Here is a 16,373-nt window from a genome sequence, read left to right as displayed (position 1 = left end):
GAGTGTCATTGAGTCGAAGACCTGGGTCGAGCCACTTAGGAGAAGGTGAAGAGAAGGGGGTAGGAGCTACTTTGTAGGAGTGACCAAATCTGGGCTGGGAGCCCTTTAATTTAGGTGTATAGCTCTGCTCGATACACACCTAGCCCTGGTGACAAGCAAGGGTCATTTTCTGCATCCCCCTTTCCCACATTATATTTCACAGGAATGAGCTAATTCTCACATGACACCCACATGGCTCTTTTTCTGTTTCTTCCTCTTGGAGAGTGAGACCTCTCACTCTTGAAATCGTTTCTAGAAACTGTTCTGAGACAACTTGTCTGATTCCTCCTAGACCCTCCGATGCCCCTCAGGCTGGGTTAAGTACCTCTTCTCTGTGGCTCCAGGGGCACCCTGTGCTTGGCCTTTTCATAGCACTTTTCACGTGTGCTGTGGGTTGAGTGTATCTATTTTACATTATTGTTGTGGGATAATACATGTAAAGTAATTGAGCTTGGTCTAGGGTTTTGTTATGGTGATTGTCTACTTGTCAGTCATGTTCATCGTAAGCTTTGAAGGAAGGGACTATATCTCTGATACCTTGCACTGCACCCAGGACATGAATATTTAGTAAAGTTCTGATGAAAGAATGAATGAATTGAATACAATGAGTTAAAGAGTAGCAAAGGTAGAGGATGAGTATGCTTTTCTTGAACCATATAAATATATATAAATAATAAGCATACAATTCCTGAAAATTTCAGTGAGAAAAATTCTTTATTTAAAATAGGCTAGATTTTTTATACTAGATTAAATAAAATACTCTATAAATGAGACTTTTAAATTCAATTATACCAAACCCAGTAATACCAGTCAGTAGTTTTCCACCAATCCCCATTTAATAAAGTTTAAATGAATTAGCTTAGAATTATGAGGATATTTGCCTTTGCTTAGAGAAAAAAGCAGTGCCACATTTCCTGAATATAATAGTGTCATGCTAGTAAGAGAAATTCTGTAATGCTTAAGACAGCTGAGAAAAAGTGATGATTAAATGCTGAGACCCTTAGACCCTTGCTCTGATGTTATTAATAGTGTTTCTAAATCACAGAGACAATTGACAGATTTTATTTCAACAAGATATTGAAAGCAAGAAGGGGACCTACACTATTTCTAGCCACTTGTATTTATTAATATATGCTTAGCGCTTTTAATGCCTTTGCTGCAGAAGGGTAATAAGTGTTTTAGCAAAAAGGTACACTGTGGGGACAAAGCTGGGAAGCTTGTGCATACAGAAAGTAGCTAATATCTTAGAGCTGTCAGGGCTCTTGGAAATGCCACGCATCATACATCATCTCGGGCTCCTGGGCTCTGTTTCCTGGCATGGATGTTTGCAGAGAGTTTGGGGCCATTGTGGTATCCATGGTTACTTCATCCTGGAAATCCACGGATGTGGTCATGTCAGCATCGTAGGTCCTATAAACATCAGCTAATTCAGGGGTCATCAGTGGGTCAGCACCTGCTGGGGTGATGCTGGGGAGTCCCTTCATCTTCCCTGAAGGGCTCCTTGGCAGGCTGGGAACATCATCCTTAGGGAGAGCAAGGAGTCCTGCATGGGCAACAGGTTCTAGCTCTGTAAGGAAAGCTGGGTTTTCTGGATCGTCTGGGTTGGCCTCCGGCATAGGGGAGCCTTGTGCACCTCCTTCTCCCTTCTCAGGGCCTTTGGTCGCAGCCACTGGGGAGTCAAATTCCAGAGTGAAGTCACCGCCCATAGCTGGCTTGTGGGGCATTCCCCCCAAGCTGGACTTCATGCCTCCAAATCCTGGAAATATGGCTCCATAGGCCATTGGGTCTCCTCTCCCGCCCTGGAAAAAAGACATTCGTTAAAGATGCCATTATCACATGCTATTAACTATACCATGCAACTCTACCTGGTCACATTCACCAAGGATCTCTAAAAAACTGGTAGAGAATAGGAAGTTGGCTGATAGCTTTGTGTAAGCTCATTTCTCACTAAACTGGCTTTGAAACATAATGAAGAGGATTCTGCACTTATCTGGGTGGATCTTGGCGTGATCTCCACAAGAGGGAGATAACAGGGCAGAAGCAAGACTAGAGGCAAAGTGAGTTTGAATTTAATTTTAAGAAAACGAGTAGTTGAAGTGAGTACTACCATCACAAAACAAATAAGAACTGAAACTCATAACTGCATTTGTTGAGGGAGAATCTTGTCAATGGCATTTTTCAGTGTACCCCAAATGAAGTTCCATGTACGTTTTTTTTTTTTTTTTTCTTTTAGGGGCCTCATTGTATGGCCCAGGCTACTGGTCCAGAACTCCTAGGCTCAAGTGATCTTCCTGCCTCAGCCTCCCTAGTAGCTGGGATTACAGGGGCGAGACACTGCACCCAGCTAAGACTTAAATTTTTTTAAAGCACAAAGTTTAAGAAAAAAATTTGGCTTCCATGGAGTAACTAAAATATTTTCTTCCTGTGGACAAACAGAATTCCAGAACTGACCATGTTTCTTTTTCTACCTTTGCTGCCAGAAATATGGGGTCCAAAATCTTAGGCTGTTTGTAGCAATTGAGCAGGACTGTGTGACTTGCATATCTGTATTCTGATTTTCTTGAAATTATGACTCATTTTAAATCCTACCTTCAACTTTTTGGTTATATTTATTGTGTGTTTTTCACAAGCTCTGCAAAATCTTTTGGGAATGAGGCAGAATAGAAATAATTAATATTATATGATGGCAATTAACACTTACTTGAATTTTGAACTTCCAGTGACTTGTATTGGTGTTATATAGATACAATACTCTTTCCTTCTCCTTTCTCCTGACTCTTCATTCTTTCTCAGCTTTCACATCATCTCCTCCAGGGATGATACTGTGAATCCCTGGACTGGGCTAACTGCCCTTCCTCTCTGACTCTTTCTCTGTAATAAAACTGTTATTGCTTTTATCCCACGATTTTGACATTAGATATCTGCCCTTGTACCTATCTTTTCCATTCAGTAGACTGTAAGTTCCTTGAAAACAAGATTTTTTTTTAAAAAAATTTATTATTTTTTTTTTTAGCAGGGTCTTGCTCTGTTGCCTAGGCTGGAGTGCAGCGGCGTGATCTCAGCTCATTGAAACCTCTGCCTCCCAGGTTCAAGTGACTCTCCTGCCTCAGCCTCCTGAGTAGCTGCAACTACAGGCTTGAGCCCCTAAACCCGGCTGATTTTTCTATTTTTAGTGGAGACGGGGTTTTACCATGTTGGCCAGGCTGGTCTCAAACTCCTGATCTCAGGTGATCCACCTGCCTTGACCTCCCAAAGTGCTGGGATTATAGGCGTGGCCACTGCGCCCAGCCGAAAACAAGAATCTTACCTTGTTTTGTTTATAGTATTTTCCTATGTGTGTGGCACATGGAAGGCACACAAAAATACTGATATGTAATTTTTCTTTCACAGATAATATGTGTGTTTGTTAACTCGAAAGAATCTGTAGTTGACAATGATTTGTTAATTCAATATAGCTTTTGTTTGTCTTGCCTTGTGCTCTAACAAATGTAACAGATAAAAAATTTCTTAGGAAAAGAGTTGTACGACTTTATTGATCTCAAATCCTAAACTTTGCATGGATAATGATAACATAATACTAGTATATGCTCATTGACAATGCACGTTGACATTTAAAATAATCACATTTTAAACTTGGTTTTCTTTTGCTTTTTGATCTTTCAATTCTGAGATCTGAAGTACTTGTAATGCTGTTGAATTTGATGTTTTGAGGGACCAAATGGTCCGAGAAAGAACAAGAACTCTGTATGAACCACATGTATCTTTTTGGTTTGAAGTGTTTATAGTTCAACGACGGCCTTTCAAGTGGAGGTTTCTCCTCTGTTCATCTACAAGCAATGGGCAAAACTCTATGCTCAAGAATAGTTATCACCCAGAAATGAAAGACTACATAGGAAACATGATGAAATCTTTGGATACTGCTTCAGACTTAAGCTTAGTTTTTGGAGTGGAAAAATCTGAGTCCCATGCTCATTTGGTGACATTCATGGCAGACGTCTCTTGCAGCCAGTCATAAGTGACTGTTCTTCCCTGGCCACTATTTTAAGAAGAGTTAGAAGACATTACTCACTGCCATTTCTTCTGAACTCATGATGCCAAGTCTGGCAGGGGCATTCTGTTCAAAAAGAAATACTGCATCAAAGTACGAACCAGCTACCTTCTTATCTACTCAAGACAAAGTTAAAAGTTATTTAGTTTTCACTTAAACCTTAATATTAATGCTGTGTACAGAGGTAAAGTGGAGAGGTGAGTCATTATGGAATAAATGTAGTCAACTTGGATAATTCAGAGCTAAAATTTATTTTTTCTTTAATACCCTTGTGTGCGTGTGTGTGTGTGTGTGTGTGTGTAGCCAAGATTATCCAAATAGGAAACTTGCCTCCTTAATATTTCAGTTACTAATGTAGGCGTTCAGAGAATGTTTATTTGGCATCTCTTGTGTGAGACCTAGATTTTATAATTGTAGGTCTTAAGATAAAATTTAATTAAAAACAATACTTTTTATAGAATATGGACTTACCAGTTGATTTGCTCCAAAAGGCATGTAAAACATTCCTGGATAAAGCTAAATAAAATACAATCATTATCACAAAATGCATTTTCCAATGGAAAAACTTTTAAGTAAATTGCAAACAGAGATGTGGTATTAAAAAAAAACTTACTGGAGATTGTTTATTTTGTGGCATTGGTCCCCGAGAAATCAAACGCGCTATTTGGAAAATCTTTAAATGGTGGAAAACAGAATAAGTAATTCACATAGGCAAATCCCCATTATAGTAATTTTTGAGTCACATGAAACACATTTTCAGATGGATTAGTATAGAAATAAGTATTTAATATTTAAGAAAACAAAGGAATCCATTATACTTCATATTCATGGATTAATGGGACAATGAAAAAATTCACTCTTCTTTTTTGAAATATAGAGACAGTTTTTACGACAAAGTGTCTCATTGAGATCTGTACTTACTGATGGACCTTGTGGATCAGGAAAATCCAATCCTGGGAGCTATGTTACAGATAAATATTAAAATTATCAGTCAAAAAATGAACAAAATAGATAAAAGCAAATAAAAGATAGACAAAGTGAACAAATAAAATAAAAACAAAAAATAGAAGTGTCTCATTGAGATCTGTACTTACTGATGGACCTTGTGGATCAGGAAAATCCATTCTTGGGAGCTATATCATAGGTAAATATTAAAATTATCATAAAAATGAATAAAATAGATAAATACAAATACAAATTAAAAATAGACAAAGTGAACAAATAAAAAAAGTAAAATACAGAAAGTGTCTCTTTGAGATCTGTACTTACTGATGGACCTTGTGGATCAGCAAAATCCATTCTTGGGAGCTATATCATAGGTAAATATTAAAATTATCATAAAAATGAATAAAATAGATAAATACAAATACAAATTAAAAATAGACAAAGTGAACAAATAAAAAAAGTAAAATACAGAAAGTGTCTCATTGAGATCTGTACTTACTGGTGGACCTTGTGGATCAGCAACATCTGCTCCTGGGAGCTATATCACAGATAAATATTAAAATTATCAGTCAAAAAATTAACAAAATAGACAACAAGAAAATAAAAAAATAGACAAAGTGACATTAAAATTGAAAAAATTGACGAAGTGAACTGATCACATGATTATCTTGTTTGCAATTACAGTAAAACAAAATGAGTTTCATTATTTTACTTTCTTTCAGTGTTTTGGGAGGTATGACCCGAGAGTTTGCAATGGTCTTTTACTAACATTACTCAAATGTACCGGCAGGGGAATGAGGTACATCTATCATGGCTTTGCTATCTCTTGCAGATTAGAAGTAATGAATTTTGGAACGGGAACATACCTGGTTGGTTTGAACCCTGGCTCTGCCACTTAGTTTTTGTGTACTCCTGGGCCAATTTTGTAACTTCTCAAAGTCTGTCTTCCTTTCTTTAAAAAGACTGATAATATGTATTTTTATAGGATTGTAGGCAGGATGGTATGGGGGAATGACACATGCCCACAACACACTGGTTACATGGTACCTTCCTTTTCTTTTACCCATTACACTTTTCTCTACATTATTACAAGACACTTTTTGCATAGTTGTCACCTTTCTGTCAGACAGATAATAATGGAAAATCCTACTTGTTATGCTGAGGGATCAATCACTTTTCTCAGTCTTTCCAACACCAAAAAAAGACCAGTGATAGGAAACCTGGACTTCTCTGGGGTTTTATTCTCTTTCCTATGGAAGTTTTCATCTTTTGCAACTAAGAAACCCAGTTTTATAGGCACAGGATCTTTTAGAATCCATGCCCTGTCTCTGATGGCAAAAGATAGGAATGGATATTTATGTTTTACTCAAAAAATAAATCTCAGATATGGAAGACTGATTAAGAATATATTTATATCATGTATTATGCCTGAAGGCTACGATTATTTAAAAGTGCCCTGCAAATTAGTTTTCTTCTATTAGGTTAGCTGGTGATTCTGATCTGACTTCAAGAGAAAGGAAGTACCTCAGGCTTTGGTGGCTTATCTGATGGTGCCACCTGCTGCTGAACCAGAGGCAGTTCTCCTTCCTGCAAGAGCAGCTGTCCCAGGTGAATTGGAGGCCGAAGTGCTTCTTTCTGTGCTGTGGCCTCGTCGGCGGTTGCAGCAGCGGCCTGGAGGAAAGGTTTCAGTCCTGGCTGTTGAGGCTTCAAGGATGGCTGTGATGGGAGAGGTGGGGGATGCACAGGCAAAGAATATTCATACTGCAGAGAAATTTGAAAAGAGTGTCAGGAAGGGATGGCTCATTAAACAACGGTGCCTAGAATTTCTAAACAAAGGGGCTTGGGGCACTTTCTATCTGGAAGGGAGGCTAGGGGACTTGTCTTGAAGTTGAGTTTACATAGGAAGCACCAGTTAGTGTTAATGTTGTTTGGGGAGGTCTTGCGTGTGCCTCCCCTACCTGCTTTGGGACCACCATTGCTCATGAAGGTGAAGCTACATGAACCTCCTGGTAGGATGAGACATGTCCTTCTCTAAGTTCTCATAGCTGTCTGTATGTATCTGTATCTTTATTTTACCACTTTCTCATTGGATGGTAATTATTTGTTATAAATCTTTGTCCCCCAGTCAATGGAGAGAGAATGATATGTCTTGTTTCTCTTTATAGCCCCTGTACATAACATAGCTCCTAACAAGTGCCTGGCCCATGGTGAGTACCTAGTATATTTTTCAAATTAATGAAAGCATAAAGCATAATTAATTAAAATGCCAATCAAATTCTTGCAACATGGAAATTCACTTTGGAAACAAGTGAAGAAACAGTCACCATTAACATAATTTATTGTCCTACTAAATGGGACCTCGTGGTAATGCTCCTGCTGTGGAAGACCACCTGGAACTAAAATTCCCTGTTAATCTTGGTTCTGAGTCCATATATTAAATGAAAAAATTCCCTGTTAAAATCACCATGTTTTGTTGCTTCTTCTAGAAATTACTTGTGGCGAATGGCTCCCTATTGTTTGTAGAATGATTGCAAACTCCTCAGACCAGCAAGGAAGTCTCACAACAATTCGGGGCTCTGCTTTGCCTCTCCAGTCCTCACCCCTCTCTGAGCTCACATCTCACAATTCAGCACTTTGAAATATGTTGTCTTGTCCTATCTGAAATTTCACAATCCTTGGAGCCATTCGTAAATGTCTTCACTTTTACTACCAAATCACAATTTGGTTTATGGATTTATTAGGCACCTAATCAATAATGGTTAACAGATTGATATATTTATTGACTTCTGTAGGGTTCATGATGTTTTATTTTTTTAAATTTCTTAATTTTTTTTTGAGACAGAGTCTCACTCTATTGCCCAGGTTGGAGTGCAGTGGCACAATCTCGGCTCACTGCAGCCTCTGCCTCCTGGGTTCAAGCGATTCTCCTGCCTCAGCCTCCCGAGAGTAGCTGAGATTACAGGTGCCTGCCGCCATGCCCGGCTAATTTTTGTATTTTTAGTAGAGACGGGGTTTCACCATGTTGGCCAGGCTGGTCTTGAACTCCTCACCTCAAGTGATCCATCCACCTTGGCCTCCCAAAGTGCTGGGATTACAGGCATGAGCCATCGCACCTGGCTATGGTGTTTTAACCAGGATTATTGTCATCATTTGAAATTAGCCTTTGAGTAATTATTTAGGAAATCTTGATTCAAATGAAAATTGTCCAGGGTGTAGCCTGCTTCGATTTTTGAGGATTGTTTGCTGATATCTTTAACATAGGTCTCATATTTTGGAGGCTGTATCTTCCTATTTTAAATAAATATGCAAATAGTTTCAAATTTAAAAATATTTCTTAAACACTAAAAGCAGTTATAGGCTTTGATTTATTTGGCACGAGAATAATTTTTTGTTAATGCTAGGACTTGGCTATTGCTAATTTATCACAACTCAAGGAAGGCAAGTAAGAAGAGGTTTTAAAGCCTGAGGTTTCAAACATATTGATGCTATTCACTCACCTGTTGAGTTTCATGTTCCCTTGGCCTCATCCATGGAGGAGAGGAATGTGGTGGGAGGAGACCGTGCATCCACAAAGAATTAAGTGATTTCCCAAAGCCAAATCTAGAATACTAAAGACATGGATAAAAAAAGGCATGCTTATATTTAAATGTTAAATATAACATTGGTTATATTTGGTTTTCTTTTCTTTTCTTTTCTTTTTTTTTTTTTTGAGATGGAAACTCGCTCTGTCACCAGGCTGGAGTGCAGTGGGCGATCTTGGCTCACAGCATCCGCCTCCTGGGTTCAAGCAATTCTCCTGCCTCAGCCTCCTGTGTAGCTGGGACTACAGGCACGCACCATCACGCCCAGCTAATTTTTGTATTTTTAGTAGAGACGGGGTTTCACCATGTTGGCCAGGATGGTCTTGGTCTCTTGACCTCATGATCCGCCCGCCTCGGCCTCCCAAAGTGCTGGAATTACAGGCATGAGCCACTGCGCCCAGCCTGGTTTTCATTTTCTAAAAAATCAACAGATAGTGTAAATATAGCATAAGCAAAAGTGGTGTTGCTTAATTTAAAATGGATAGGTATGGTTGGACACGGTGGCTCATGCCTCTAATCCCAGCACTTTGGGAGGCTGAGGTGGGTGGATCACCTGAGGTCATGAGTTCGAGATCAGCCTAGCAACATGGTGAAATCCCGTCTCTACTAAAAAATACAAAAATTAGCCTGGCATGGTGGCAGATGCCTGTGATCCCAGCTACTCGGGAGGCTGAGACAGGAGAATAGCTTGAACCCAGGAGGCGGAGGTTGCAGTGAGCTGAGATCGCACCACTGCACTTCAGCCTGGGCCACAGAGCGATACTCTGTCTAAATAAATAAATAATAAATAAAAATAAATCAAATGGATAGGTAAACTCTTCCTTTCAATGAACTTAAATTTCATTTTGAGCTAGTCTGCAATATTTCCATAAACTTGTTTGAGATTTAGATTTTTTAAGCATTTATGTTTTGTGCCATATAATAAAATTAATACTGCACAAAAATATTCTTTTTTTAACTAAATAAAATTCAATACTATTTTTATTTTTCCCTGTCACTCTATCTTATTTTGTTTTAGGCTCTCATTCACTTCTTGGTTCTTCCAATATTTAGTATATTGTCTATTCATAAATAAATTTAATGAATTATAATGCTGCTGCTAATATTAACACTAGCACCACCATGAATACTGCAATAAGAAATATGATTACCTGAGAAAGTGTGTTTAATCCTTGCAGACTTCCCAACTGTCTCATTGTCTATCAAGAAAAAAGTGGGTTACTGTTTATCACATATGCTGTGTTTGACACAACTGATTTCTCGTGATATTTGACATTATCAACACAAAGTTTGATGTGGATCAGTTTAACAAAATGAAAGTAGACACAAATCATCATCGAAAGGTGGAAATATTAAATTTGGTTCTGCCATTGTTATTATTACTGCTATTAAAATAATGCAGTTGCTTTTATCATTAATTAAAGGAGAAAAAGTATTATTTAAGTGGAGGTTACATTGAAACATGGGAAAATAGCTCATTCCACTGAAATATAAATGTAATTGTGAGGAATTTGCTTCATTGACTCTTTTCTCCCCATTTATTTTACTTTGCCCCTTACAAGTTCAGCCAGAAGAGGAATTTGAAACAAACAAATAAATAAAACTTTTACCTCTTTCTCAAACAATAAATCTTTCAAAATATTAAATATAGAGACTATTGAAAGAAATGTTAAGTATCTGGATAGATTATCGAGAATTCCACCATTTCAACAGAAAGTCAATTTCACTTTTTTCATGGGAAGAGATTCAGAACGCTTTGGATTGAGTTTAAGCTAAAAAAGAAAAAAAACCCTCAGTGTAATTAGCTTCCATGTGAAGTAAGCGTCTAGCTCAAATAGGTATTGATTGCCCCCAGCTTACCATGACACACGGGAATTTCACAAGACCTTGTGAAAAATTTTTAATCTTATAAATATCTTTCTATATATAACTGTCAATATTTTTCATTGACATGACCAAAATTTCTGTTTTGCTGGGGTTTTCTAAACAGAATATATATTACATGAGAACTGCAATAAGACAAATACACTGTACAACTTATACAGGAAGTATCATAGTACAATGTTAATGCTATTTTCCAGACTTATAAAAAATTAAATTTTGTACAGGTACATTTATTTCATGAGAACTTTGTCATGTAAGATAGTATAAGGAGCAGGACTAAAAGTAAACTGTGAGTAAAGAGCAATGTATTTTAATTAATGTAGTAATTTTATTAATATGTATATTCTATATAAGGCATTAAGTATTAATATTGCTTTTGTTTGCATAGAAATAATGTTCTAAAAAGTAAAACACCTGAGAGTTTAAAATTGCAGTAGAATTATAAGACAAAACTCTAGTAAATGTCATAATTTTTCTAGCACTCCTCAGGATAACAGCCACAAACTTCTGGCTAGGAAAACTGAGAAACACACCACCATATTTCTCCTGTATCACAAATATACCAATGTAAAGTTAATATGTAAAAAACTCTGGCAATACATACCTCAAGGCTCAAACTAGCCATACCCGGTGTTCCAGTTTGCTGAGGAAAGAACTGAATGAAAATAAGAATAATTTTGAGTCTCATTGGTACAAAACTTCCTTCAATGCCCATTGGGCATAGGATATTGCTCCAGTACATAAGGGCTACCTGAGGGGCCACCATTTTGGTTTATTATGCAAATAACTTGAGTGCTTGGGCAGAATGAAGAAGAGCATAAGTTATTTGGGAGAATCAACACAGTATTTGAAAATTTTGCTCCCACCTGCATCATCTATCCTTTGTCTGCATCTTAATGCTTCGTTGCTTTAAAAGCAAAATATGATTTAAAGTTACACACAAGGAGAAGTAGAATAAAGCAACAAAATAGAAAACTACTAGTACTTTATATTCTTAAAAAATTACCACAGAAAAAAGTAAAGGGGACAAACTCAAGCTGAATTTTCATGTGCTTTTGACAAATCTACATGATTTTGGTTTACCAGATGTGGCATGGGATCATGACATTCAGAAAAATCATATGCAAAATCTAACTTGATTCCTATTCAAAGGACTTCAGCAAATTCTCTACGATTTTTAGTGAAAGATTATTTTATGTATAAACCTACTATATTTTGGGATCATATCAAAGATTTTTTTTTCCTTTAATAAAAAGCATTCTAGCACAAAATACTATTATACTTAACGTGTTCACTTAAAAGTTGTTCAAAAATATACCTATCTATACAATTAATTTTTTAAAATGTAAGATATTTTCCTTTCCTTTTTTTTTTTTTCCCAAGACTAAGTTTCACTCTGTCACCTAGGCTGGAGTGCAGTAGCGTGATCTCGGCTCACTGCAACCTCTGCCTGCCGGGTCCAAGCAATTCTCCTCCCATGTAGCTGGGATTACAGGTGTGCGCCACCAAGTCTGGCTAATTTTTGTATTTTTAGTAGAGATAGAGTTTCACCATGTTAGCCAGGCTGGTCTTGAACTCCTGAGCTCAAGTGATCCACCCACCTCGGCCTCCCAAAGTGCTGGGATTACAGACATGAGCCACTGCACCTGGCTTCCTTTTTTTAAAAAATAGAGATGGGGGTCTCACTATGTTGCCCAGGCTTGTCTTGAACTCCTGAGCTCAAGTAATCCTCCTGCCTTAGCCTCCCAAAGTGCTGGGATGATAGGCATGAGTCACCATGACCAGCCTTTTCCAATTTTTTTTGTTGTTGTTGTTAAAGATATTTTTCTTTCGAAACCAAGCCTTATTACTTTACACAAATACCAGTAGAAAACATGGAGAATGGAAGAGTAGGAATTAGAGTAAATTGGATTTTGAGAGTCTCTGGTTCTTCGGATACTCTCACTTTCTAAGACCAAGGGGTTGTAATGCCATCTTTCCTTCAGTTATACCACAAGGATTTATGGAATGTTTACTAAACATATTGGTATTATTTTTCCTTTATGAGTAAGAAGTTAAAGAATTACACCCCCTACTTTTTCACCCCCAACCTTTTTCATATAAGTAAAATCCCACCTTCTGGGTCATGGTGAGAATTTCCTTAAATAATTCAGTTTTGGACAAGAATGGAGGGAAAGGGCCAGGCACGGAGGCTCACGCCTGTAATCCCAGCACTTTGGGAGGCCGAGGTGGGCAGATCATGAGGTCAGGAATTTGAGAACAGCCTGGCCAACATGGCGAAACCCTGTCTCTGCTAAACATACAAAAATTAGCTGGGTGTGGTGGTGGGCACCTGTAATCCCAGCTACTTGGGAGGCCGAGGCAGGAGAATTGCTTGAACCCAGGAGGAGGAGGTGGCAGTGAGCTGAGATCTCAGCATTGAACTCCAGCCTGGGCAACAAAGCCAGATTGTTTCAAAAAAAAAAAAGAAAAAGAATAGAGGGAAAGGCATTATAAATGTGTAGCAAATACTCTGGGTAGGAAAGAGGTTAGCTGTATAGACAGGAAGGGTGATTGTGCATGTACGTGTGTATGTGGTGGGTAGCTTGTTGAGAATTTGGGGGAATCGTGAGAGCGGGACTTTCCTCCCCACTATTTGCCAGTGCATAAATAACACATCTTGGATTGAACCACAGAACAAAGTGTACTTTGCTTTCCATCTGCTCTAAGTCATGAATTAAAGAATATTTACACGAATGTATACAGATAGGGGATACATTTCTCATGCAGAATTAACAGGAGAAGAACATCTGATCTGACAAGCAATTGGTTGGCAATAATAAGCAATTGTTCTGTTCCTCAGAGCGGACCCAGTTGATTCAGGTGTGGATCATTACAGGTTCAAAGAACACCAATGTGTTAGACCGATGGTGAATGACTGAGGCTGATCTCAACGTCAGTATCATACAAAGGTAAGCTAGGGTGGCACCCTCAAGTTTTCTTTCATTTAAAATTCACCTTGTGTGATGAAACAGGGACTCTATTTTTATTTGTGGAATTAAGGTTTTCATCATTAGAATCAGGTTTCATCCTCTTTCTCCATTTCCATTCTCTTTCACTAAAACACTTTAAGAAAACCAAATAGCTAACCTTTTATTTCAGGGCATTAAAATATTCTAAAGTTCATTTGAGGCCAACTATGAGCTCCTGGAGGTAAGAGATCATGTCTTATTTACTTTAATTTTTCCAATGCCCAGCACATTGCTGGATGCATGGCGGCTGCTCAGTATATATTTGCTAAATGCATATAGCAGCCAAATAAAGTTTTTGTGATAACAGAATTGCATGCTGTTGGCTGGAGTAGTTCAGTGTTCAAAAGATTGTGTTTGTATGAGATCATTTCAATATATACTAGAATGGATCAGGTGTGGGACTGTAATACACAGTTAGCCCCATCACTATGATATGTTTTGATTTATGAAACTTCAGCTCTCAGTCACACAATTTTTGCTTACAAGGTAAATTTGCTAGTTAATTACTAGCTTCAAATAGAATTATCTAGCTGAGTTTTGTAACCATAGAAATTTGGAGATGGTTCTTTTTGAAATGAAGAAAATGTACTTTTCTTTTTCAGAGAAATTTCCTCTTTCCATTTCAACTTTATACTGATAGCAAGAAGTTGATAATAAAATTTCGCCATGCATTGTACAGACTAAGTCTTTTAACTTTGAAGGAGTGGAATAAGATCTAGAAATTGTTTTGGGACTATTTTAAATAACTTTTCAGTAGAAATATCATAAGCCTCACTTACTGCTTTTTTTTTTTTTTTTTTTTTTTTTTTTGAGATGGAGTCTCACTGTGTTGCCCAGGCTGGAGTGCAGTGATGCAATCTTGGCTTACTGCAACCTCCACCTCCCGGGTTCAAGCAATGCTCCTGCCTCAGCCTCCCAAGTAGCTGGGATTACAGGTGCACACCACTATGCCCGGCTAACTTTTGTATTTTTAGTAGAGACAGGGTTTCGCATGTTGGCTAGGCTGATCTTGAGCTCCTCACCTCAGGTGATCCGCCTGCCTCAGCCTCCCAAAGTACTGGGATTACAGGGGTGAGCCACCAAGTCCAGCTATCACTTACCGCTTTTGGATTGCAAGACTGACATCTGAGCGACTATGGCTTTTGACTCAATGGGACTACACCACTAGATTACATCAAGTGAGTCTATGTGTGGACTCTCAGTCCAAATCCCTTCAGCGTTGTCTGGAGTCCAACAATCAAGAACCTCTTCTGGGACACACTCTAAAGACTGACTTACCGGCACTGCAAAACTCATTTCCAGGAGGCATAGGATCAGTATCAGGTCCTTCATTTTGAAAAGTGGAATCTAAAACATAATTAAGTTGGAGAATTAAATCAGATTAATTTTTATTCAGAATGGTTAAAAGGCAATTTTTGAAAATGAGCCTGAGTCTCTGCTCTTCCAAAAACAACCAGGATAAAGGTTAGAAGAACAAAATAAAAAACTTACTTGTATGTAGTAGTTTCTGAAATAAATTGACAAGCAATTAAAAAATATCTAAGCACTTTTTAAATGGATCTACAGCCTGAATAAATATGTAGGAACAACCTCCATCGATATCCTATAAGTGCTATGTTTCATTTCATAAAGTGAATTATGAATTTAAAATCCTTCCCACTAAGTAAAATATTGGTCTACCAGGTATTATTCACAGAAGTTTATACTTTGCTTACCCTTTGGGATACATTTTGAAATGCATGTGAAATGTAATGCACCTAACAGTCATTTTATAACAAACCTTTATTTGCAGGAATAGAGGGTATATCATCGCATGTTTAGTTTAGGTAATGTACGTAACCATTCCAAAACTTATCTTTTCAAATGAGAGTGAATTGGCTATCTTAATTTCCTTTGATGTTAGTGGAAAATATATTTCAAATTTAGCTTTCCTCTTCCTAAAATGAATTATCTTTTAAAATTTATTCTATAAATTCAAAAAGCTCTTTATTCTTACATGAATAGAGATCTGAATAGCCAAGAAATTTACTCATCTTCTAATATTACAAAAAATTAGGCAGTATAATAAAAAATAGTTAAAAAATACAGTCTATAGATAAAAGTCTTTTTTTTTTCTTAGTTGAATGGGTGTTAGGCATGTCATCTCTTAACATGCTAATGGATTACAACAAGCAATAATTCAGCTACGGGTGACAAATGAAGATAAATCCTCTTTATAAAAGCTGTCTGGAGATAGGAAAAAAAGAATTTACAGGAAACACATGGAAATCATAAAATCCCATTTTACCTTAGATGCTGACATGCACTGTGCTCTCAGGGCCTGATGATGCCAACCAAGATAGTTCTAAGAAAAGAAGATTAAAGTTTTTTTCAGGACTGTGCGTGGGACTTGCTCTGTACCTCTCATTCAGGGAAGATTAGAAACCTTTATTTAAAGTGCCAATCCACCAATCAAAGTGAAGCAAAATGGCTGGGGGGCGGGGCGGGGAGGTTGGCGGGGCGGGAATCTCTGCTCCTGCAATTAGTCCACAACCTTTTATTGCATGCAGGGACATTGGCCCAGTAGGGTCTCATTATTTTTAATTGTACTGCAGCCCCTGTACTTATTCAGAGAACTTGATAGCAGGGAAGGCAGTAAAGGAATAATGGACATAGGCTCTGAAGACAATTATTTTGGTGAGCTGGGGGAAATATATGTAAAATAGATGCAAAACAAACCATTATCTGTTTTGTGCTGGTTTTATCTGCAGATAAAGCTAGTGACCCAATGCTAGCATTATTCAGATTTTCACCCTCCTGTTTGTTGCAGTAAAAGTAACTACCCTCCTTCCCCCTCAGCACACACAGAGTCTGAAAGAAAACATT

General features: G+C 37.8%; 1 protein-coding gene across 2 annotated transcripts; it reads right to left on the bottom strand.

Annotated features, from left to right (window-relative positions):
- Positions 1-1,078: 1,078 nt before the first annotated feature.
- Positions 1,079-15,885, bottom strand: AMBN (ameloblastin). 2 transcript variants are annotated; one of them, XM_050791413.1, is made up of 13 exons: positions 15,796-15,885; positions 14,787-14,855; positions 11,102-11,152; positions 9,765-9,812; positions 8,530-8,640; positions 6,557-6,793; positions 5,532-5,570; positions 5,182-5,220; positions 5,009-5,047; positions 4,701-4,760; positions 4,559-4,603; positions 4,109-4,153; positions 1,079-1,838 (listed from the first exon to the last, which is right to left on the bottom strand). In XM_050791413.1, exons 1-13 carry the CDS (start codon positions 15,808-15,810, stop codon positions 1,293-1,295), a joined length of 1,344 nt encoding a protein of 447 aa, XP_050647370.1. In that variant the 5' UTR covers positions 15,811-15,885; the 3' UTR covers positions 1,079-1,292. The 2 variants fall into 2 exon arrangements, with proteins under 2 accessions (XP_050647370.1, XP_050647371.1); XM_050791414.1 differs by lacking the exon at positions 5,532-5,570 and adding an exon at positions 5,357-5,395 and having other exon boundaries at positions 1,293-1,838; positions 15,796-15,810.
- Positions 15,886-16,373: the final 488 nt, after the last annotated feature.

This window comes from Macaca thibetana, chromosome 5 (genome assembly GCF_024542745.1).
Source record: "Macaca thibetana thibetana isolate TM-01 chromosome 5, ASM2454274v1, whole genome shotgun sequence".
Classification (NCBI taxonomy): domain Eukaryota; kingdom Metazoa; phylum Chordata; class Mammalia; order Primates; family Cercopithecidae; genus Macaca; species Macaca thibetana.
This window is presented reverse-complemented; position numbering and strand designations above follow the sequence as displayed.